We start from the raw sequence: 26,059 nt of genomic DNA, 5'->3' as shown, positions 1-26,059 counted from the left end.
TGATGATTTAGTATGTCAAAATAATGAGATAGCAGTTTACTTAATAATAATAAAAAAATGTTGCTCGATTATTTTATTTTTACAATCTGTACCAGCACTTACTACAAAGGATTTGTAAATTGACACTTTTTTCCATTGCTACTAACCAGCTGTAAGCCAAAAAACTTTTTTTTTAAACAATAATTAAAAATATATATATATTTTTAGATCATTTCTTTTCCTTAAAGGCCCAGGTTAGCATTAGTAAACACTAGGGATTCTAGTTAGTCATGAAGAACTAATCTATTAACACATAAAGAGCATGTCTTAAATGTAATATAAAGTCTAATAAAATTGTATTCAAATTTTGCTTTTTTAATCTCGAAGCATTAGCATTTGGAGTTCACATAGATGCTGGACCTTTAAGCATAGTAAAGGTAAAACACAATAAAACTAATTATATTATGAATCAAAATATCTATTATTATAATTATTTGTAGTTGTACTTCTGGTATCCACCATCGTATCATTTTAGACCCATTGATCTCAAATTATTTAAAACAGTACAATAAGAACAATACATTGTGAAATAACATAAAGTAAACATCAACATGTGATATTTACAACAGGACAGTTTTTATATATGTTTAAATTAACTAATCTTGTACCTTTAAAAAAGAAGTTCAAGTTCAAGTAAGATTTCATGTCATATGCATTATAGGTATACATTAAAAACAGCATCGTCTTGCAGACAACACAAAGTACATATCGTGGGCAACAGGAGAAATAGGGATATTGCATAAATCCACATACAAGAAGGATATTGCACATAAAAGACAACATACACCAGAAAACAAGCAACAATATCTTAAAGTAACAGAATGGAAGAGTGAGTGTCTGTATGGAGTGAACAGTGCAAATGCTATAGACAAATTGTGAGGGATTTAGATTTAAAATGAATCAAATTGAAATGTTTAAGAAAAGTGTTAAAGGGCACGAAAAATTCAGAAATCTGTTTTTACACATAATGTCTCATCTCTTAGTAATATTAATATAAAACCAAATAAATTATTAGATACTTAGTCAGCAATTAAAATATTTTTCACGTTAGTAACATTTATTAAATAAACCTTTAACAATACACTTTAAAGATTGAAAATAAAAATGTTAAACAAGAAAGGAAAAGGTCAAGCCATACTACCCAAATTTTCTTAACTGGTTAGACTCTGACGGTCTTAATTTGATCAACGTTAAATGTTTACAATGTTGAACACTTATTATGTGTGCATAAATAAATGTCTCTCGTCTTAAAGTCATCATAGTTCAGAAACTTTGTCACCTTCTGAAGGAAACCACAAAGTGCATGAGAGGTTGGGGGCGTGAGGCTTGAAAGTCTATGCGTCTCTCTACTCTCCACATCCCATTTTGTGGCTGGTGCTCCTCTGGTGTGCTGTTATGAACTCAAACGATGCAGTTAAGACAAAACACGTTGTTGTTGGGTAAGTAACCCTAATGCAAAAAACAGGTTTGCTAATCAGATCCTAATTTGTTAAAATTATGTGTGCTGTTGAGTAACTGTACCATCTTCATAGTGCATTTTAATTTTACCGTGATGTTAATTTTCTTTCTGTTATTATTGTTATTATTATGAGTATTACAGCATTGTTCTAATTGTAGCAGGTTTTTATTGTTGGTGGTGATGTGATAAATTTCTATTACTCATATTGGCTTCTTTTAGTACTCAAGAATTATTTCAGTTCTTTTTGTAAAGCTTTCACTTTTTTTTTTTTTTTGCACTGAAGTACTGCAGTGGTGTGTACTTGTCTGCAGTGACCGGCTGCAGGATGGAGACATACAAGAGCATCGCCTGCCCTGTGTCTCCAATGAAACTGTAAATTTTAATTTCTTTTATTAATGAAATTATTTTCATCAAGTTCTGTGCTTTTCTGGTTGTGTGGGTGTGAGAGTTACAGTAAAACTAAGTGTATTACTGTAAGAAAGTTTATAAGAATTAGTTTTGGAAATTAGTCTGGGGCTTCACTGAGCTTGTTCAATTTCTTTGTACTTTGAAATGTCAAAATTTATTTTTTGTAAATGAGGTCATTTAGTTGACGAAGAATAAAAGCAGAACTTACACAGTAGCAACAAATGCAGAAGTGTGGAACCCACCACAGCTGCCTTAAACATTACAATACCTTCTTCACTTCTCTGTGACATTTATAGACGATTGCGCCTTGTGTAATTACTTTGTATTATTTCTTAAATGAAAAATAACACTGCATTCGCTTGATAAACATTATTACAAAACTATTAAATAAAAGTTTGGAATCAGTTAGCTTACATTTTTATACAATGATAACCTGAGGATGATACCTTTAATATTATTAATATGTCTTAATATTAAAATATATACTTAATTTAATATTTTAAATATGCTTTGGAGAAAAAGAATATTAAATGGTATGACAAACCATATACTGTAATTCTGTGTTTAGAGGAATTTCAGGGGTTTTTTTGTTTACAATTTCAATAATGGTGATGTACAGCAGTCATTCTACAGTTCTCTAATTGTTCCATTTTCTGTCCTATGAATTATTTGAAACTTGTAAAATTAAACAGGTCTTTTATACTACACATATTTTATATTTATCTTTAACCAAATTGGTTTTATATTATGAAAAACATTGATTTCCAACTCTAGAACTGTGACTTTAATATGCAGAGCAATGGTTTCTGATTATGCTGTCTTGTTGCAGACTGTTACATGCAGCTTGTCTGAAGAGGCCCTAAAAGGGTTTCAGACAGTAAGGCTGGAGGTCCTGGTAGGACAGGTCGCTGAAATTCACTTTACACCTTTGGGAAACAGTTCTGGAAATTCTACTCCATGCTTCTGGGCACAAAGGTGTGTTTGTTTGTCTTTGTCTAGTTAATAATACCACTGCAATTTATCTATTTTGGATAAGGGTATTTTCACATTATCACATTTGCTAAACTGGCTAAGGGGTTCCTATTGCTAATGGCAGGTTAGCCCATCATACTAAGCTAGAGGTTAAATATCTTTCTTCAGCACTGTTTGTTCATTGCTGATGTAGTTCAGTGTCAGTTAATGTGACTGAACCTGTGTATAATAACAGATTAATCTGTCTCACAGGCTGCTATAAGTGGATGGGTCGATAGTGCGGTATTAATTCCTCCCAACCTGATGTTTCTGTTTCAGAACTGCACAAGCTGGTTTTGATGCAGAGTCATTTTAAATATTTGAGTATCTTTGTTATTATGCTAAAGTGTGTGTAGCCACAAACCTATTAAGTGGCAGATTTATTAACCATGCAAACCCATAAAACCCATCACCTTGAGACCATCATTTAGCAATGTTAACTGTATAACTGTTAACTGTTGTAAACTCTCCCCTCCCTCCTTTTTGTTCCCAACTTACTTAGGACATTTAAGTCTAACAGAAAAAGTAGTGTGAAGTAGTGTGGCCACTGTAACCAAAACTCACATTAGTCTATACAGTATTTGTGAACCACCTGTTTTTTAATTTCTTGTTTCATGGTCATGGTGTGGTTTGTTCCACAGGGAAACTGTGAGTATGCTTCCATTCCAGCTCTTTACAAGAGACAGGGGTGGAGTGTACCCTGCTGTGTGTAGCAGTGGTAGTTCCAACCACTCTGTGAACATCTCAGTCCACATAATCTCACCAAACAGTGAGTTAAACAAGACCTTCTTTACACATAAAACTTAAAATCACATCTCAGATCAGACCAGTAAAGTAAAAGTTAATTTGATCATGTGTTAAAATCTTAAATATCTAATGTTACATTTTCTTCATTTTTAGAGGGTCCAACGATTCCACGGATACAAATTATTGAGAAACAATTTCACACAGTTGACTTTAAATGTGTTTCAAAGGGAAATCCAAAACCAACAATTAAATGGTATTCAGGAGACAAATATATCAAGTAAGTTTTAAACACAGCCTCCAATTTGATGAAATATAAAGTTATAGCATGGATCTGTGGATAAGGCTATAACTAGCTATTTTATTGTGTTTTTAGTTAAAGTTTATAGTTGTTTGGTTTTGTGTCATGGTCGAATTAAATACTAGAAGTGTAATTAAAGATAATACTTAATTATAACACAACCACCATAATAACAATAATGATAGTAATAATAATAATAATAGTTTGGTAGTAATATAATAAAAGTTTGTTAAAATAATATAATACAAAAGTTATTTCATCTGCATACATGCTTGGATAGTAACCTTACTTGATCTTTTGGTGACACTGCCTCAAAAAAAAAAAATAATAATAATAATAATATATATATATATATATATATATATATATATATATATATATATACACACACATATATAGCATATCAAAATGTGCTTTTGGTCGAGTAACTTACTCCAGTTGGTGACTTAAACAGTATGACACTTTTCAACATAAATTATAGGGTTTTGTAAATTAAGACTGTGGCTGATTGACTGCACTGTTTGTATCTGTACAGTAAAGAAAAAAGTTGCACAGAAGAGAGAAATGGGGGAGAAGATGTGGTGGAGTGTCTGCTGGAGGGCTTTAAGTATCAGAGTTCAAACACAAAGTGCTGTGCCACAAATTTAAAGGGAGAGGAATGCAGCCAGATTTACCATTACGGTAAAATAATATCCCTTTTCAGAACATTATTCTTATTATTATATTTGCACATTGCTCTTTTGTTTTCAGATTCATGATGTTTTTCTTTATTATTTCTTTATCTATCTTAAATATTTTTCTGTCTGAAAAAAAAAAATTCTGTTTGAGACATCAACACACGTCAACTGCAGATTGGTGATGGAGTATCCGGCTTTTTGATCAGACATACTGTTTGTGTTTTTGTAAAAATGGTACAAATACACTATTAACACCAGAGATGATTTATGGAGAACCACCGTTATCGCTAGAGGGAGCCCACAGGGGCTAAACAGCTAAAAACTCAACATTAAAATAGTGTTTAAATACTTATCTAGGATATTCCTTTTTTATGAAAGAAGAATAAAGTGTTTTGCTAAAAAAAAAAAAAATTGAAACCTGTATATTTGATTTTTTTTCTGCAGTAAATTGGTTTAGTGGTGCAGTAAAGAGCTGACAGACTGGTGTAACTCCAAAAGCATCCGAGTTGCCAGGTTCGCGGTTTTCCCTCTAAATCGGGCTTGTTTTAAAATTCAGTCGCGGGTAAAATTTAGTGGTTGCGGGCGGATTTTTGTGATCTATTTTAAAAAATGTACATGAACTTGGCATGAGAAAGTGAGAGAGAGAGAGAGAGATAGAGAGAGAGAGAGAGAGAGAGAGAGAGAGAGAGAGAGAGAGAGAGAGAGAGAAAGAAAGAATATGAATCACAATGTAACCAGAAATCACCAGGCGATTAAAAAAAAAATCAAAGAGGAGAGAAGAGAGTTCAGGAGGGGCAAGAACAATACATTCTTGACTGGGATATAAAACTGATATAAAAGAACTAACAAAATACTAATGTTACAATATTATCAATGCCTTTGAGATAGATAGCAATACTGATAATAAATACTTTATAAACAACACTAAGCTGCTTCAAACATGTATTTTGGGCTAGTTTAAGCTTCTGAAGGGCGAGTTTAGCATATATTTTGGGCTAATTTAAGCTTCTGAAGGGCGAGTTTTAAACTGACTTTGGGCTGGATATTTTTGTTGGACCTGGCAACCCTGTCCAGCATAAGCCAGTGAACATTTAAAATGAGTAGCTCCGTATGAACCCATACTTTATGGACTCACTCGGGAGTGCCCTCTGGTGGTCTTACAAACCTGGACCACATTACCAAGTGGGTATTTCCCTCTGCAGAACCCCCAAAAACCTTGTGATGTACCACACCGACATCCTTTCACCATAGCAATCACCTGAGGCCCTATAGCTTTCACCATTTTATGGTTTATATACCACAGCAATGCCTAAGCAACACCTTTTAGCATTATACCACAACTTCTAGCAACCACTTGGTGATACCATGCCAACCACCTAGGATACCATGAAACTCCCTAGCAACCCCACAGCAATCAACTTTTACACAACAGCACCCATCTAACAACCACTTAACAACACCACAGCAACCACTTGGGATACCATGGCAACTGTCTAGCAATAATCTAGCAACTACTAGCAACCACCAAGCAAATTTATAGTAACCACTTAGGATACCAATGCAACCGACGAGAAACAACATTGTCACAACTTAACAACTACCTACCTTCACCATGACAACCACTGATCAAATACCAAGCAACACCATAATAACTACATAGTAACTCCCAGCATTATAGAAATCACTTAACAATTCCATATTAATCATTTAACCACAACATAAACACTTTGAGACTATTGACCATGCATAAACAGCTTAACCGGTGTTTGGCAGTGGGCGCCATGTCCTATTATTATTATCGCTCTCCATGCATTTGACATGTCCCATGAAAGCTAAAGAACACTGAACTGACCTGTGGGATATGCTTGTGCACTAAATGTCATCTAATTATCTTTTTCCATAACTAGTACTAACTGTTTGATAGCTATTATGAAACTGATAGGAGAGTTTGCAAAGACTTGATGTGTGGACCTTGATGTGCTGAACTTTGGTTTTAAGAATTTAAACATGTAAGGACTGTTGCCATAATGTACAATAATTAGTTAACAGATTTTTCAAATTATGATTGTTATTCATTTTCTGAGATTTTCTGTTAATGTTTCAGATCTTGGAAATTCAAAGCAAATCACTGAAGCTTCACAGGTTCTGTTGCATCCTGGTCAGTCACTCGTTCTCCGCTGCACAATAGAGCCACTGAAGCATCGTTTGAAGTGGTACTTCAACAACACAGAGGTACTATAAAGAGTGGACACTATAGGATTTTTTAAAACATTGTTGTATGTGTTTTTAATATGGCTATATGATTTCCCTCTATTTTTTACTGCCCCAACTTTAGCTCAGAGGAGTGAGGTCAGACTATTTTGATTCAAAGATTGAGTATTTCTCAATTGAATCCGTTAAAGTGCAAGACAGTGGAAAGTATGTTTGCAAAAGTGAAGATGGCAAAACAAAGTCTACGCAGGTGTGGGTCCTTGGTAAGTGGAATTATTAAAAAATGTTTTATATCAAGAGTGGGACAGTGGTAAACATGCCTTGTTTAAGTGCCTCAAATTATGAAATTGTAAAACTAAAGTTTGTTTAAAAAATAAAATTACAATGTAATATGAATGAACTAATCAGATAAATAAATATATAAAGACATATTTTGTTTTTTCTTTGTTAGTTAAATAAAGCGCCAAAAAAAATAAACTAATCACAGATTATTGGTTCTATTTTATTTTATAAAATGTTCTAACTTTCTTACTTACTTTATGTGAGGGAGTCACTGAGTTTGATGGTGGATTTGTCTCTTCATAGATAAGGACTTAATTGATATTCTGGAGCTGAAGGAGAACATCATCATTAAAGAGACAGAAAAAGACAAATTCTGCGTCCAGGTTCAGGTGCGCTCTCACCCGAAAGCACAGTGTCACTGGATCACACCAAATGGGACCAAAGTGCAATGCGATGAAACTCAGCATCTCTGGGGTAACAGGTATGTGGTGTTTGCAGTCTTTGTAGTCTGTAACACTATCCAGACAGGATTAGTCTCTCAGGGGGTCCTGGGGTAATTTTCTCTTTTATGGGGATCCTCTGTGATTTAATTCCGGAACGACCATATCTGTGTTTTTCTCAGACGTCCTCTGAGAAAATTACAGACTGAATTATCTACTGTTTTTTTGCTGAACTCCGTGGTCCTCCGGTAATTTTAGTTCCGTCCGGATCCACATGTCTGAGTTTCATCATCTCATGTTTAATAAAATAGCTATTTGTCTACTGCTGCGCACCGTGATTACACTTTGGGTGCGCATTTCCACAGAGATCCATGTAAACACAACAACGATGGGAAATGGAGGACCTACTGAATGCATGTGAGGGAGAAAGCCAAAAAACTCACTGGTCCTCCTGTTTTTTCAATTGCAGTCCAGATGCAAGAGTTTTATCACTGAGTAGAAGTGTGAAATATTTTTAACAGACGTCCCCCTGAGAAACTAATCCCGTCCGGATAGAGCTTATGTCGGTGGGAGTATTGTACTGTATCTGATGGGTTTTATTCTTTTTCTTTTAGTACATATAAACTGTGTAACCCAGAGCAAGGACAGTTTCAGATACAGCTGAGATCTGGACTGAAGTTAGTCACAAGGAATATGTCCTTCTGTGTGACAGGTGAGTTCTTGTAGATTGTGTAATATGATGGCTCACTAGGAGATTTATCTTTATGAAAATTATTTCATAAAAATTACATTTTACTTTTTGTTGTACTGTAGAAACTACATCTCAGTTAGGTAAACAGTACAAGTTAAGCTTACTCAAAAACTACAGCGAACGTGCAGCACCTTACATCGTTAAGCCAAAACACACCTGTGGAGGTGGGAAGCCAACTCAGCACCCAGGAAGGAATTTGTTGGTAGTCAGGTGCCAGGCCCCTCAGCTTTGGATTTTAAGTGATAAAGGGGCACATTTTCACAGGGGTTTGATCCATCAGCCTCTCAGTCCACTTATCTGGGCCAGCACTGCTCCCATAAATGTTAAAGTGGAAGTCTGTGTTATTTTATTTCTAAACTAAAAGTGGAAGCATTCCTGAGTGAAGAAGGAATAAAATAATGTTTTTAATGGTGTCAGTTTGCTGGAACGACCATCCCTTCTAAGTCTAATATACTCATTTTAAAAACCGTACTTATGTCTCATGTACAATCTCTAAAAGAGGATCAGGCTCAGTTTTACTAATCGCGAGCAGCTGGTGGAGCAATGGAGACTATAGAAGTGCTTATTCAACCATAGTAAAAACAAAGAAACGAAGGGGTGAAGCATGCTCTAAAGCCAAAACGGAACACAATAGAGTCTGAGCTAAAACCAGGATTAATATTGGATTGGTGTTTGAACGGTGGAGAGAGCTCCGTGACCGCTCTCTCTCTCTGACTAATCATAACCTGGAATCAGATTCATGCGCTCGGAAAGGAGACCGCATCACACCCGCCCAGTTTAAAATGACTCTTCCGCATGTTGGGTGCAATTACCCATTCTTAACAGAGAGGGCCCTAAATCCCCCAAATCCCAAAACTTACAGACATCAGCTTTTATAGTATCTTAGGTCATGTCTTCTCTAAATTGGCAAATTTTTGTGAGCTGTTCCTGATTAGCTCTGAAGTGTTCCAAGAGTGCCAATAAAAAAAACTGCAACATGGATGTTTTGCACCTGAGGTTCATCAATGTTTGAGGATAATACAGGCTACAAAGGAGTTAAAACTCATGTTATCGCTAAGTGCATTGAGTGAGCAACAAACACAGGTACCTTGGTCAGGGGTACCTCAACTGTGAATCCTAAGAGAGGAAGGTGTACTGTAATTTAGCTCCCCGTGCCCTCACTTCAAGCTCTCAAAAATGGTAGCTTCACAAGCAGAGCTCTTATGCACCCTCCACCCTGAAATCAAGAGGGTGAATTCTGACCTACCAGCAGAACATCCAAACCTAAATTAAACACACAGATACACACATACCCCCCACAAAAAACATAAACCCCTTTATAACCCCATCAATTAGGAAAAGGTAAATGCCAAGCATGCTTGAAATATTAAGCCCTTAACTTGGCTCCACCACACTATTATTTTTATTCTTCATTTACCCTATCACTTTATTTTTTTGTGTATTGTTGTTATCTACATGTTTACAATATAAAAAATCTCTTTATGATTGTGCAGATACTCCTAAGGTCACCATACATCAACACCAAGACCAGGTTACCTGTAGAATCAACAGCTTTCAACCTGATTCCTTATCCTGGAACCTGTGCCCAGAAGATGCTGAGTGAGTTGCAAGTTTTGAAAAGAACATTTCATGCTTCAAAACAGTTTGGTTTCTTTACCAGACCAGGCAGGACTACATATTGTAAACAATAAATGTGTGGTAATTTCTGGTGAGCACGGTGGTGTGACTGGAGTCTTCACGGGTTTTTGTCTGATTGCACACTGTTACCAGAAAAACCATTGGGAAAGTGGAAGTAACTGAAATTACAGTGAAATTGTTGGTTGAGTATTTTAAAGTGGAAGAAGATCAGTTATTATGCCATTTCTGTCATTAATATGATTTTTTTAATGTGAAGCTTTTATATGAAATTATATTTATGATGGCATATCTTTCAATCCATTATGTGATGATAATGTGTTTCAGTATTTTCCATAATGATTAAGTTTTTCATTGTAGGCACATGAAAAATTAGAATCCTACTACCAATGTTTCCATGCATTACCATTAGATTTCCAATATTATATTATATTGTGTTAGGATGCTGTATAAGTATTGTTCCACTACATGTATTACCATAAATGGCGTCTCAACCTTAGACACGAATTTGATGCACTTATGTAGCACATTGTTTCACATCTTTTACTGTGAAAGCTAAGATAAAATCATAAAACATGATTCATAGCTTATCATGATATACTATAGGTCTGTGCTAGTTTCTTCATTTAATAGACCTCTGAGGCTGTGCATCACTCTATAGTTGATGTTATGCCCATATTAGGAACTCTAACTAATAGTCCATTTTCTGCATGACGAAAAAAGACTGAGGATTTTAAAGTAATATTTTAAAATCACGTTACACAAATATAAGACTATTGTCAATATGTTTTAATGTTGCTAATGCAACTCTCCACCTCACATTTGGGCTGTGTTGTTGTGGCTACCAGTTAAATGATGATATTTAAATGCATGAGAAAAATTTGAATGTAGACTAATTAGGTTTTGTAAATCCAACGATCCAATGACATTTAGAGGAGAAAACAAGATAAAATAAAATAAAAACAAGATAAAATAAATCATCTCTGGGAGCAAACAATGGAATTATATTACAACCCATAGCTGCTGCAAATGTAGAATTTAATGTATGAATTTAAATGATTTAAGTGGTTTATCTAGCTTATTTGGAATGGTATATTGTAAACACCATGATTAATTTAGTTGATAATTATTCTCGTGTGAATCGATTCATTTGACTCGGTTGAGAGCGACACACGCACGCGCAAGCCAGCAGAGCAGCAGCGAGTCTCTCGTCCGCGACTTGTGGACAAAACGGGCGCGAGGAGTGAAGTGTGTGCAAATTTTGCTTACATCGCTGATGAAGAAGGGAATCCGACCAACACCACAAACCCAGTTTGTAAACGGTGTTATAAGTCTATCCAGTGCAGAGGAGTAGAGCTTAGATTCTCTGCCCGAACCCGAACTGACCCGAGGCACGTTCGGGCCGAGATTTCCCACCACATTCCTCGGGCCGGGTCGGGTTCGGGCTCCAGAAAATAGTCTGAGATGTAGGCATCTGTTTTTTATTTATATTTTTATTTTTAAATAAGATAACGAAAACTGAAAGTGAAACTAAACTACTTTATTTATAAGCGCTGTTTTCACTCCCGCAGTTGTGCAGCGGGGGGTGTTGTGCCGATTCTGTCCGCGAAGCGGGAGTCGGATTCAGTAGCGGATTCGGCACAAGCGTGGCGGCACCTCGCGGTCCGCGGTGTTAGTTGTAAGCGCTCGCGCTAGCCGCAAAATACGACAGAAAACACTGAGAGCTGCAGACTTATGTGTGGGACTAGAATATGAGCACGAGGAGATAAAAGAGAACCTTTACCTGTGAGTAGCTCACATCAGAACACGCAAATCTCTCTCTCTCACTCTTGCTGTCTCTCTCTCTCTGTGTCTCTCTCTCTGTGTCTCTCTCTCTCTCTGTGTCTCTCTCTGTCTCTCTCTCTCGTACGTGAACGCCTCCGCGTTTGACTTGCAGAACTGTGTTTAGCTGTTCTTAAAAATCATTTTAATTAAATAATAGTTCTATGCTTCTATGTTACAGTGTTATTTAACATAATTCTGATCATATTTCGCTCATTCAAACAGCCCGAAAACAGCCAGGATGTTCACGTTTTCGCGTTTCCATCGCAAATCTGTGGTCAGGCACATAGCCTGCTTGATCCTTACACTGAACATGGGCTTATTAAAATCGGTAAACGGTTGATTAATAAAACGGAGCAGTGAGTGTTAAAATGAACATAACATTGTAATGTTCTTCTGTCTCTTTATTTTCCTTATTCAGAACTTAACTTCTGCCCGCCCGTCAGGTTCACATAGTCAGGCTACCATTACCTCTGGTTTTAGTTTTAGTTTTTAGGAAGTGTTTAGATAATTATGTTATAGTTAAGGTTATAATAACGAAACTAGTTTTTTGTTCAAATGTTTCATTTTAGAATCAAAGCGTTTGCACCGATTGTTCAGTGTTCAATCCAGTTCAGTCAAAAATAAACATTTTATGTTCAGATATTTTTATTGTTTTTTTTTTCTTCCAAGTATCGTTTTGGTATCGAGAATCGTGATACTACAGTTGGTATCGGTATCGAAGTCAAAATTTTGGTATCGTGACAACCCTAGTTGCGTTGATAGTTTAATTTGACTTGAAAGTGACTTGTTTTTTGTATGATGTGAAAGGATTTATTATAAGTATAAAACTATGTCTGATAGAGAGTATCTAATAGAGGGTATAAAGTGTGTCTTTGAAAGCTAAAGGAAACATTGAAAGAAATTGGCCCTGAGTTGTATGTATGACTAAAATATCTTTTTTTTACCTTAAAGCTGTAACAGCTCTGCATTGTGGATTGAGAGACTTGAGGAACACAGACTGTATCCAGATTCAGGCCGGTTCTGCCAGAAGCACATTGTCATCTCTAAACCTTCCAATGAACTAAATGGCCATTTTGTCAGATGCTGCCTCACTACATTGGATGGTCAGCACTGCAGTGAAGCACATCTATTTAAAGGTAAGTAATGGAAAGTCACAGCCCCATCTACGTATACCTATTTCATAGGATAAACATCTTCATTTACTATGATAAGACATATTCATTCTGTTACAATGATCTGTTGCAGCAACCATATACTCCACAAGACTAATAGTGATGTTCAGCATGCTTGTGTTGTTCCTCTTGCTGGTCTGCCTGAACCTGGTCTATTGCCTCCGCAAGAAAGTAAAGTTGTCTTTCTCAGTCTTTTTCTCTTTCTCTTTCTCTTTCTCACAGACCTTCTAAATGAGTACTTGCAATACCCTTAAAGTCTAACTTTTCAAACCACTCTTGTGCTTATATAATCTTTACAGAAGCCTGGCTATACAACCCAAATGCAGATGATTCAAATGCTGGGACCATCGGACAATGATTACACCTATATTGACTTCAGGGATTTCAAATATGACCAGAGATGGGAGTTTCCCCGGGAAAACCTGGAGCTAGGTGAAGAACCTCAACATTAGTGATACACAGTGATGAAAAATTGCAATATGACTTGTTAATTGTATTATATGTCTCTTGGTGATATGACAAAACTTCAAGTTCAAGAATAAACTACATACAATACTACTGCAACAAAATGAAAATTAAATTTTATTATTGCATACAATATTATATGGCACACTCCTAACTGAGATATTAACAACTAAGAATTCAGATTTGTAACAGAAGTCAATGATCCAGAATATCATGAAACTAATAGTGCACTTCAAATATCTCCATATATCCAGGGCTGATGTTAAATGAAATATACTGGACAGATATAATCTGTTTCTAGTAGATATATAACGGGAAATGAGAACAGTGCAATTTGTCTTTTTGTTAAAAACTGAAAAAAGCATTACCCTGATGTGATTATTAAGAGGTATGTGATATGGCACGATATTTCAGGGTATAATATTGTTCACAAATTTAAAAATGTTGCCGATATTATTGAGTACGATATGGCACACCCCTAATACATACATAGTTTACGGCCCTTTAAGTCATTATAATGTTACTTACTTAAAAAAAAACATCTTACTGGCAAAAGCTACCACTGCCACTCCAGTGCAAAACTGAAGCAATTTTTCGGCACTGAACATGTCTTGACTCTCTGATACGTGTTAATAAGCTACATTAAGGACAGATCATTTGTTGTTTTTAGGTAAAGAGCTGGGATCTGGGGCTTTTGGGATGGTGGTGCAAGCTACTGCATATGGAATCAGCAAGCCAGGAGTGTCTGTGCAGGTTGCAGTGAAAATGCTAAAAGGTGAGTCTTACCTATGGATACTGATGGACAATTTCACACATTCTTAACACATTAAAGTCTTATCTTATAAGTATATCTTTATAATTTAATAGGAATAAACTGTAATAGGATAGAAACCAAACTATCGGGGAGCTTTCATCTTAAAAAAACATTATAAATTGGAGAAATTCCACTGTAGCATAGTGATGTTTCATTAATCATTATTCTGAAATCTTATCTTTACATATCACATTAGTATACTAGTATTATATTATATATATTAGTATTAGTGTCTACTATTGATAAAGGAAAGGGAGTCACCATGGGAGCACCAGGGGCCATATTCTTCATTTTCCTTGCCTTTTTGTTTCCTTTTTATGGCATCATATGACATCAATCTCACTATTGTGCCTCATTCAAAAGTCAGTCTGAGCTAAAATGCTGTTGTAACTTCAGCTAAACGGCTGTGGAATTTTTGTGACAGTGACAAAAAGAGTCAATATATTTTGCAGCTTATTTTTCTGTGTGTAAACTGGTATTAAATGTTTTGAGGAGTAAAATGTTAAGGTTTGCATGCTACATTGTTTTCTTTTATTCCTAAAAAAAAGTGAAAACTTGCTGGTCCATTTAATTTAATCACATACTTTAAAGTTTCTTTGATATTCTGATTTACATTGTCAAATCAGTTTCTCTGATTCTTTTGTTTAAAAAAGGGTAAAACATGGGTCTGAGTAAAACTCGTTGTTGTTTTTATGTAGACAAACACCAGGCTGAGGAGAAGGAAGCCCTGATGTCTGAACTGAAGATGCTGACTCATGTTGGGCACCACACCAACATCGTGAACCTGCTGGGAGCTTGCACCAGCACAGGTACGCTATAAAAACCACTTCTTTTAACATGTGAACCAAAATAGAACTTAATTTGAAATATCATTACAATTGTATGAGCTATATTACAAGACCCAACGTTAAATTGTCCCAAGTATAATGAAAAGTCAACAATTATAACAGGATTATTTGATTTGCAGGCCCCACATACTTGATATTTCAGTACTGCTGTCATGGAGACCTCCTGAACTACCTAAAGAACAACAGAGAGCATTTTTACAAGTGCTTAGCCGATGCCTTCAACAAGGACAGGTTCAGTGGCCTCTACCAGAACTTCCAGAGGAAGAGAAACTCCAGGTACAAGTCAGAGGCGCGATAGCCTTTCCGTTAAGGGATGTTCATTTGAGGAAATGTGACTGATTTCTGATAAATGTGGGTGGAAGCTGTTGTAAGCAATGCTAAAGATCATGATCCTCCCTTGCTTTGTCTACACAGTCAGATTGTTCAGTCTGATGACATTTCGTACATGCACATGTCTCCAGTGATGAAGGAACGAGACGCACTGCTTTCCACCACTGACACGGACGTTAATGATGGTAAAACACTATATAACATAGCAAACATACACAATGAATCTGCAAGTGTTTAACACTGACACTGTTAAATTAATACTGTGTTAACAGTGGCATTTTGCATTAATAAATTATATTTCTGTTAGCATTTAAAAAGGTAGCTCACCCAAAAATCTAATTAATTTGTCTTGATCTGGAGCTAGAGGCTAATGTAGCTAACAAATAATGCAATTAGCATTCACGTTTTAGTAAAAGTGTGTAACAGCATCATGCTTTTACTTGGCTGTTACTGTTACTTTTAATTATGCAACAGTCTAGTGACTAATAATAACTAATAATCTAGTGACTAATACTAATAATTAATAATTATACAACAGTCTAGTGACTAATAATAACTAATAATCTGGTGACTAATACTAATAATAAATAATTATGCAACAGTCTAGTGACTAATAATAACTAATAATCTAGTGACTAATACTAATAATGACTCTGGAGCTACATGGCTAGCTTTAGGTAGCTATTATGTAATGTGAGTTGTTTCTTTAACCTAAACATTTTCTAGTGACCAAAATTCTAATTACATAGTTATTTGTTATTTGTGGCTTTATACACGCATAAGAACACATGTTTAAGTACACTGACTGGTGAGGATCAAGTAAAATATAGGTAACTAATAACTATGAGTTCAGATGCTGTAGTGTACCATTTGATACATAATGACTATACATAGAACAGCTTTAATATACTGTATACTGTAAAGCATAAGAGAATAGGATATTAGTGTAAATGTATGGTAAGCTGCCTAAAATGATACTAGTGTTACAAGCCAAAACTTTATTTTTACTGAAAACAGTGATGAATTTTTATTCATATTTCCAGGACAACATATCCCTAATGTAGTTTATTCTTTGTTCTTAGTATAATTAAGTTTTTACAAGTAGCTGGCTACATAGGCTGAGCTGGTCATTAGCAGTAGCAAACAGTAGCAAACAGGCCTAACAGGCTTGTTGATATTCAGTTGAAGGTAAAATATTTCATTTCTAAAAACTTGACATAAATAGTAGTGGTGTGCCATATTCTATCATACACCCTATTTTCGACTAATTTTTGACAATTTTTAAAAATCCATATTGTTTTGCATTATTCTTAAAATCAGAATATTTTGTATTTATGTTGCAATTTTTTTATTTATTGTTTACAGTTTATATGCATGAATTAAACATGCTGCACTTTAGTTTTGTGGTAGATATTTGTTGTTACATTATATTATTTTTGTTTTGTTTTTGTATTTTATTATTTAATACAAAATCAGGATCTTGTTAAGTTACTGTTTACAGAATAGACAAACATTTTTCGATTTTTTGTTTCTTATTTACACTGAATAAAACTTTATTATTATTATTATTTTTTAAAAGTAGTATATTCTAAAAATGATTGTGATACGAGGATAGGGCCATGTCACTCACCTTTAATACATAGTAATTATGATATCTAAATGTCTGTTTAAATTCATAAGCATAACATTTGTGTTTGAGATAAACTGTAAACTGGCCCCACTGAGGTTTCTGTTGCACACACTTAGATTACTGACACACACTTCCACAACATGAATGACAAAATAATACACGAGAAAACCCAATCTGACTGCGCAATCTCACACATCCAGAAAGTGTCCGGATGTGTTGTACTATAAGACCTGAGCTGCCTTTGTTAACAGTAGTTAACACCAGTAGTTTATGGTAAATGTATAATGAATAAAGCATAGCAGTTTGATCATTGCTAGTGGACAGATAAAAGCTTTAATTTCTGACTTTTAGCAGTAATCTTTTACCATGGGTAGTATTGTGATTTCTGCCTGAACCATCACTGGAATTTCTGCAGGGTTACTTTGTTACTGAGGATGAATAAACTAAGAGCATAATCATTAAAAATTATAAATGTTTGAGAGAACTAGCTCTATACTTACTGCTGTTTTTATTCCAAAAATTCTCAATAGTACGTTTAGTTAATAATAATAATTTAGTTTAATGTAAAATTTTGTTTGACTGAATGTTAGTGTTATAAAAGACTGTACATTGGAAAGTCAGCGGGGTTTCATCTGTTTGGAAATGTTTGGCTCTGATCTGGGTTAATTTGGGGATCTTTTAGTCTGTTTTGGAGGATCTTGTCTAAACATCTAAAGAACTGAAGATGCTGAGACTCTTTATACCTTTTTTGCATTTTATAGAACTATTTGAAAGTGAAGACGAAGAACTGCAGACTCTCACCTACGACGACCTTCTGAGTTTTTCCTATCAAGTCGCTAAAGGCATGGAATTTCTTTCTTCCAAGAGTGTAAGTTGTGGACCAGCATTTTCTCACACCCATATTTTTTGCTCCACACAGATTTAGTCTGGCACTCTATAAAAAGCAGATATTTGCACATTTGGCTGTCAGCAGTGAGTGAGTAAGTGGATAAAAAGACAAACTCTGAATTTAAAGTTAAAAGAACCATCTAATTCATCAAGAAGAGCTTTCAGAACTGATCATAAATCTGGTAATCCTGATGCTGTTTTAAATATATCCTAAAACAGCACACGCTCACTCTGTGGTATAATGATCTAAGCTGGGTAACTTTTACTGTGGGGTAGTAAAGTAAAGTAAAATCATTTTAAAAAGAAAAGGAGTAAAAGTTCAGCTCAACACAAATGATGATTAAAATAGCCAGAGAAGAGGCCTGCTAGGGTCACAAGTTTAAAAGAAACATCAAGATAGACGGTAATAGACGGTATGAACTTCACAAATTCACACCACAGCACATACCGGGTAGCTCTGATAAAAAGTGTCAGTGTGGTTCCCAGAAATACGGCTCTTTGTTTAGTACTTCCTCTTCCAATGTGTGCACTCTATATTCTCTGTGTGACAGGCTCTTATTGGGGTTTCACATCTTTCGTAAGCCTCTTTATATATTTTGTATGCTGTAATGTATGTCTTATCCCCACACAGTAGCTTTGATTCTTTTTGAGCTCCTACAAATATCACTGAATCCATTAAAGTGCTTGGAACTGTTAGTTCTGTTAAATCAACAGATAAAGGTCTAACAGATGTTACCCGAAATCAAACTAATGAACATCCAATATTATGACCAGTACTTAGACCAATGCTGGACCACTTGAGAAACCTCTGAAGATATATATAATTTCAAAAGACCACATATGAAGATATTTGATCTTTGAATTTTCATAGATCTACTTTGATACGTAATTACTGAGCATGTTAAGATGCTGATTTTTTTAACTTCTGCTTGCTTTTAAAGTGTTAGATTTGGAATAGGGATTTGATTTTGAGTACTCCAATGTTTTGGAGATTATGTGATCAGCCTTGATTTCCAATCACATGGTCGGATCGGGGGCATCCGTAATTTGGAATATTTTATCTCTCCATCTGAAGTTTTATTTTGCCTTGCTGCTTCATTTAAAGTCTTCTGATTTTGTAACCTGGAACCAGGACTTACACAGAAACATTTTAACAACTATTTAAGCATTTTTTTATACAGAATCATTACTAAACATTTACTAAATAACTCTTGAAGAAACATTTTAGAACTGTACATTCCATGTAGAGATAATTTTTAGATTTAGATTTGTTTTACAGTGTAAAATACTATATACTTACATTACTGAGAAACATAATCTACATTTGTCCAACTTACATTTTTGTTATTAACATTAAGTAATTTTTCCAATGTTCCCGAAATGCATTAAATCATTTCAGTTGACAGTATAGGGGTCTAACTGGCACAATGCTTTACTACCCTCCAGATTTTTATTCTGACACAATTTTTCATTTTCAGTGCATCCATCGAGACCTGGCAGCCAGAAATGTGTTAGTGACACGAGGCAGGCTGGTGAAGATCGGAGACTTTGGTCTTGCGCGAGACATTGAAAATGATTCTAATTATGTGGTGAGAGGAAATGTAAGTACACATAATAGTATGACTACCAGTAAATTAATGCTTTAGAATTTCAAAATCATATCAGTAGTGGCAGACTATTGCTTCATGTGTCAAAGCTGTTGTGGGATGATGTATTTACTGGTGCTTTATCTGTGCTGTATTATGTTTTCTGTAGTGTACTGTGTATTTTTTGTTTGTTGCAGGCACGTTTACCAGTGAAATGGATGGCTCCTGAGAGTATTTTCAAGGGCATTTACACCATGCAGAGCGATGTGTGGGCCTACGGCATCCTGTTGTGGGAGATATTCTCTCTGGGTACATAAATAAACAAGCACACACGCACACAAACCCATGTGTGAAGACACATTAACAGTCAAAATAGCAAGAGCTTTTAAAACGGAAATAACATGTAGATCATACAGTTCAATGGGACAATGGGACAAACTTTCAAAGACAGAGACCGCTGTCTTTGAACAGACCACTGGAGATATAGTCTTAAACCCTGTTTTAACTGGATTTGTTTTTTTAGATTGATGTCTGTAATCATTTTACATGTTTATCCGATACCTCAAATACCTGATAAATCACAGAGATCATGGCACTGTTGAGTTCAGTACAAAACCACAAGTAAATTGGCCTAAAGAATTCTTAAAGGAAGCGAGAGAAAAACATAGACATGGATGATCTGGACAAAAATAAAATGGAAAAAAGTGGAGCTCTAGTGAATGTAATAGTGAATCAAAACCCTAGGACACTGTGCTTAGTCAGTCTGAGCACTTTTTTAGATATGAAACACCTTGTGGATTTTTCTCACTCACTCACATTTAGCAGGCTAAAGACTCTCCACAAGGTGAGTGAGCTTAATATTCTGATAACTGTGTTCTTGGTATAACCATGTTACAGTATGCCGGACTATCAAAAATTATAGTTCATACCAAACTGATTTCTCAAACTCTACTTCTCATTCAATCAGGTGTGACTCCATATCCTGGTGTAAAAGTGGATAACACCTTCTATACTATGATTGAAAGAGGCTTTAAGATGGAGCAGCCCTACTACACCTCTGAATCTGTGTAAGTGTCACTCACTATTTACTGTGTTCACTGAATATCTTGATCTCCAAAGTTTGCATGATTACTTTGTCAGTAGCACTATAAGACGAATGTATGGAACAAATAATGGAATTTCTCATCAATGAGGATTGTGCAAACTGTGCATAAATTGTCACATATTTGGACAAAAGTCTAGTGTACCGCATGGCTAAAAATTAGTAGCAGCATAGTCCCTAGACTATAACACTGCTGACCAAAGGTTTAAGAACACCCTTGTTTTTTGTTGTCCAGCAGCAGTGCTGTATGACCCAGACAAGCTGCTATTTTATTTTCTCATTTTAGCAATTATTTGATTACTGGATTACTTGTGCATTTCACCTCTAAGACTTTTAACTCTTCTCTTTACTACTGAAACTGAGACTAAGTTGTTGCCATGTGGGTCAGTCGTGGGGTGTTTTTTCTAACCCTTCCATATTTAGTAATTTTGAGTAGCTTTTTGATATTAAGGCAAATAAAAACAGTTCAAATTTAGCATTATCATTCTAGCATCTCCTGCTCTGAACAAAAAAAGCACAGCAAAGATCAAAGATCCTTCAAAGATGTAACACATGTATGTGAGAATTTAACTATGTAGCTAGCTAGATTGCAAACTATTAGCTTTTAATATTTGTTAGCTACATTAGCTTTAGTATAAAAACTAAATAAGCTAATGTTCTAACTAATACAAGACAAGGTCCATTTTAGAAATGACTTACTGTGGGGGGTGTTTTCATTTTTGTCTCATTGTGTTTTTAAGGTATAAGGTGATGTGCCGATGTTGGGCCCTGGAGCCTAAAGACCGCCCCTCTTTCTCCAAGCTGGTTTCTTTCATGGAATGCCAGCTGACTGATGTTGAAGAACAGGTAAGTCCTTCAAATCGAAAAAATCCTTTTTGCATGAAAAGACGACATTCTCTGCTTATTCAAGAGATTTATGAGAGATTTATAAGAGATAAAAAAACACATTTTGGTTTTCCAGCTCTACTACAACACTGGAGGGCAGCAGAACAGTGATTCTATTTACAAGAACACATCAGTGACTTTGGAGCTTGTTGAAATGGTTCAAGAACAAGATGCCTGTCACCCGTCACCAGTGGACTCATCCAGCAAGCCTGAAACAACTGAAGAGGACACAGTCAGAGACGAAGCTGAAACAAACGAAACAGGGACTTACTTTTAAATTTCATGTTTAAGCTAGACTCAGAGAAGCCATAACACTGCAGAATTTCAGTATACACATTATTCTTTGTTCATTTTAAGAGGCATGTATACTGCAAAAAAGAAATGTACTATTTTTCTTAAATATAAATGTAGTATGCAAACATTGTTAAAGCTGCAAAACATCCAATTCTCTCCCACTTTGTCTGACACTGTTATGAGAATTCCTGACAGGGACTTTAAGTGAATATCATTGGTCATTATAAGGCTAATGAGCTAAGGCTAAGAACACACAGCAGAGGGCAGCACTATGCAGGGTTTTACTGAACATGGGGCTGGATCAAAGGAGGATCTGAGAAAGGTTTTTTCTTTACTGTAATATGTTGTTTTCCTTAAATCTAATGCAAACCTTTACAGCAGTGTCATCTTTGTATTTATTCAATACTTAAAAAGTTTAAAACTCACTTTCATTCATTTTCACAGATTATTGGTATATGTATTGACTGTGTAGCATCTTTCAAAAATGTTTATGAAATGAACTTGTCTAACTTGTCTCACAGTGTAATCTTCAAATATCTAGCTTTAATTTCTCAAACTGTTTACTATTATTTTAAAAAGTTTTTAATATATATTAATGTTTCTTCATTTTTTTTCAATAACCTGAACTGTGCACTGACTTCAAATTGATAAACTCTAGGTATTGTTTCCCATCACATATTTTGTTCATTCTAAAGTATCCTCACAGATTGATATTTTTAAGAACCTTGTATGGATTTTCAAAAAAAAAGGAAACTCTTTTATTTGAATTGAAATGATGAGATCAGACTGATAAGGATCCTAAAAGGAATGACCAGCTTTAGACAAATGTTTAGCTTTAATGCATAGTCATTAATATTACAGAATGTTTAGGTAAATGTTTTTATCTGAAGTTTATTCATGCATTAAACAATGCAGCTTATCCATTTTCTGTATTCCATTCTGTAACCCTCTACAGTTAAATTCTGAATTACTAATCCATAATTCTGCACTGAATAAACATTTATGTATAGACATTGAAAGATACATTAAGATGTTGTATATCAGCATAAGTTCACATTTTTTGTATTTTATTTAAATAAACTGGTAGTAGCTTGCAAATTTGAAAACTTGTGATGTGTTCCTCTTATTTTCCCTGGTTTTCAAATGTACTAATTTAAAGCTGTAAATGTACTCTGATATGACAAATTCTCATATTACCACCCCCTAAATGCGATTTTTTTCCTATGCAACTGCAAACATTTCTGTATAATTGAATATGTTGTCAGACAAAGCTGGAAACTTCGGGTGTCTTTTTTAACTGCTGAAAAAAGTAATCCAGAGTTTGATTGGTGGTCGGGTCTTTGGACAGAAGGGCTAAAGTCTCCACTATGGTGTTTACACATCAATATGCACCAGGGGCTATTGACCCCAGAACTTATTTCCTTTACCACTCAAGAGATACTGACAACATGGACATCAACACAGTGAACGCTCTCACATATGAGGAATTTCTGGAAATATTTGGCAACGTGGTGGAGAAATGTCCCATCATACCAGCTGCAATATGGGCACACCGACCTTTTAAGAGCTTTTCAGATATTGAGGCACAAATATCAGAGTTTATAGACAGTCTGCCCGAATCAGGTAAGTCTATAGCTTTGTCTTCATTAAATCTACCTAATGATTAATGTATTGGACTAAGTTTGGGAGATTAATACAAACTCATCTAAGCTACTGTATAAAAGTGCAATGATTTAAGCTATGCATAAAGCAATTAACAGAGCACAAACTGCTAGATATGATAATATTAACCAGAAGAAGCTAACAGGCATTCTGCAAGCCTACACTCTGGTCAGTCTTTTTTGTGTCTGTCAGTCTTTCTGTGCACATGATATGTAAGAATGAACAGTTTAATTCACTGTGAATCACAAAAGGTGTGTGATAAATTCTAAAATATAATGCTGGGACACATTTGCTGTGATGATCTGATTGCATTTAGCAACAATAGTGTTAGTAATCTCAGAATATTAGATGATCACTCAATTTATGTCTGTCTATCTCACACTCTCTGTTTCTTTCACTCTCTCTCTCTCTGTTTGACCCTCTAATGATCTTTCTCTTGCTTTTTCTGTATTTCTTTCTGTCTCTCTGTGTTTCTCTCACTTTCTTTGTCTGATCCCCCACTTGCTCGTTCTGTCTTTCTCTCTGTCTGTCTGTCTCTCTTTCACTTTTTGTCTGTCTTTCTCTCTGTGTTCCTCTCCTTGATTCTCGTACTTTCTCTGCCTGTCTCTCTTTTTGTCTGTCTCTCCATTACTCTGTCCATGTCTTTGTCCGTCTGTCTCTCTATTGCTGTCTGTGTCTCTGTCCATCTGTCTCACTTTTTGTCTGTCTCTCTCGCTCATTTTGTCTGTCTTTCTCATCCACTCTATCTCTTTGTCTGTCTCTCTCACATTTTCTGTATGTCTCCCTCTCCCTCTTTCTGTCTGGCTGTCTTTGTCTCAGTCTTACTCTGCCTGTCTCTCTTTCTCTCTCTCTTTCTGTCTCTCTATTTCTTACTCTTTCTCTTACTCTCCCTGTCTTGCTTACTCGTTCTTTCTCTCAGTTCAGTTCATCAGTGCTTTATTGTCATGAATGTAATAAGCAAAACTATTGCCAAAGCGTATAAAACATAAAAGAAGGATTATACACATACAGTACAACAGAAATTGAGTTATTTACAGGATTAACAATTATTAGTAGTAAAAATTTACAATAAAAGGAAATAAGAGGGTGGAGACTTTATAACTGTTTAATAATAAGGAATAAGTCAGTAATATTAGAAATTTCTTATAATAAATTATATTGTGTGGTTTTGTCCACACACTGGTTTGTCTCACACTGTCTCTTACTTATTTTGTATTTCTCTCTCTCTCTCTCTCTTTCTTTCAGGTAAAGAGGGGATACTCAGGTGTCATCCTGATCTCTCTCTGCCTGCTGTTAATCTGACTCGTGACTCTGTGGATGAGCAGCGCGCGGCCGGTCTGGTCTCCATGAGTTCCGGCGAGCGCGCGCTGCTGCTGGATCTCTGCGCGCGGTACCGTCAGCGCTTCGGCTTCCCGTTTGTCATATGCGCGCGCGCCAACAGCACGGAGACGATTGGGCGCGCGCTGCGAGATAGAGTGAACGGGGAGCGCGCGCAGGAGCGCGACAGAGGGATAGAGGAGGTGAAGAAGATCTGCTCACTGCGCATGCGCCAAATACTGCAGCCTACCGCTGAGCACAGCACTAATAAACTGTGAGACCTGAACACCGGCTACCGCTGCTGAACAACCAGCACCCGGGTTAAACTGGCCTCACTGGTTTAGGTGAACAGTATGGCCAAGTTTGTTGACCAGCATGACCAGTATGACCAAGTTAGTTGACCAGCATGATCAGTATCCCAAGCTAGATGACCAGCATGACCAGTAAGATCGAGCAAATTGACCAGTTTGACCAAGCTAGTTGATCAAGCCATGACCAATGCTGGTCAAGAGCTGGTTAACCAATTTGCCAGTTTGGATGACCAGCTTTTTAACCACCTTGACATTCAAAGACCAACTCAGACCACCCAAAACCAGAAACCAGCAAAAACTGGTCTTCAGATGGTGCTGTTGCTGTTGATTCAAATATTACTGCAGTAATTATAAAAATACACTATATGTACTAAAGTCTGTGGACATCATTCAATCTAATGTTTTCTCCAAAATCAAGGGTATTAAAAGGAGGGTTATTTGTTGGCTACTCCTCTGAAAGGGCCTTTTACTAGATTGTGGAACATTGTTATGAGAATTTGATTATTTTCAGCTATGCAATCATTGGTGAGATATGGTAATAATGTTGGAACTGTGTCCCACAGAAGCTAAAAAACACTGCACTGAACTGTGGGATATGCCTGTGGGGCCTTCTGCATTGAATAAGACTGTGATTTCTCCCAAGGTTCTTGTTTGTTTGATAATGCCTTCTATAGTATATTCATCAAACACTAGTTTGATGTTTAGACTGTTGTACTGTGGAAGAAAACACAAGTCTTCAGATGAAATGTATACAAGGAGAACATGGAAACTTCACTCAGATAGACCCCACAGAGGTGAATGAGCATACCACCAAGCCACCGTGCCATCCAATAAATCAAACTAGTTGCAATTAATGAAAGCATGGCCTTGTCCTACTCCACCATCTCCACTAAAAAATAAAAATAATACTAAAACCGCCAGTGAATCCTTTTTGAATGAGACTCAACAGATAAAAGTGTTAAATTATTTTTCA

General features: G+C 35.8%; 2 protein-coding genes across 2 annotated transcripts; both read left to right on the top strand.

Moving 5' to 3' along the window:
- The first annotated feature begins 1,382 nt into the window (after positions 1–1,382).
- Positions 1,383–22,902, top strand: flt3 (fms related receptor tyrosine kinase 3). Its single transcript, XM_022682607.2, has 24 exons — positions 1,383–1,478; positions 1,782–1,870; positions 2,736–2,881; positions 3,559–3,686; positions 3,818–3,941; positions 4,498–4,643; positions 6,744–6,871; positions 6,975–7,113; positions 7,436–7,613; positions 8,187–8,284; positions 9,817–9,922; positions 12,734–12,918; positions 13,028–13,125; positions 13,254–13,386; positions 14,090–14,194; positions 14,932–15,042; positions 15,201–15,357; positions 15,496–15,596; positions 17,803–17,909; positions 19,408–19,530; positions 19,713–19,824; positions 20,483–20,582; positions 21,358–21,463; positions 21,579–22,902. The coding sequence occupies exons 1-24, from the start codon at positions 1,448–1,450 to the stop codon at positions 21,777–21,779; spliced, it is 2,952 nt and encodes a 983-aa protein (XP_022538328.2). The 5' UTR covers positions 1,383–1,447; the 3' UTR covers positions 21,780–22,902.
- Positions 22,903–23,222: 320 nt separating this feature from the next.
- Positions 23,223–26,003, top strand: urad (ureidoimidazoline (2-oxo-4-hydroxy-4-carboxy-5-) decarboxylase). The gene is made up of 2 exons (XM_007248993.4): positions 23,223–23,419; positions 24,704–26,003. Exons 1-2 carry the CDS (start codon positions 23,245–23,247, stop codon positions 25,051–25,053), a joined length of 525 nt encoding a protein of 174 aa, XP_007249055.1. The 5' UTR covers positions 23,223–23,244; the 3' UTR covers positions 25,054–26,003.
- The last annotated feature ends 56 nt before the right edge of the window (positions 26,004–26,059 follow it).

Source organism: Astyanax mexicanus, chromosome 1 (assembly GCF_023375975.1).
Source record: "Astyanax mexicanus isolate ESR-SI-001 chromosome 1, AstMex3_surface, whole genome shotgun sequence".
NCBI lineage: Eukaryota > Metazoa > Chordata > Actinopteri > Characiformes > Acestrorhamphidae > Astyanax > Astyanax mexicanus.
The sequence above is the reverse complement of the archived record's forward strand: the minus strand, read 5'-3'. Positions and strand labels throughout refer to the sequence as shown.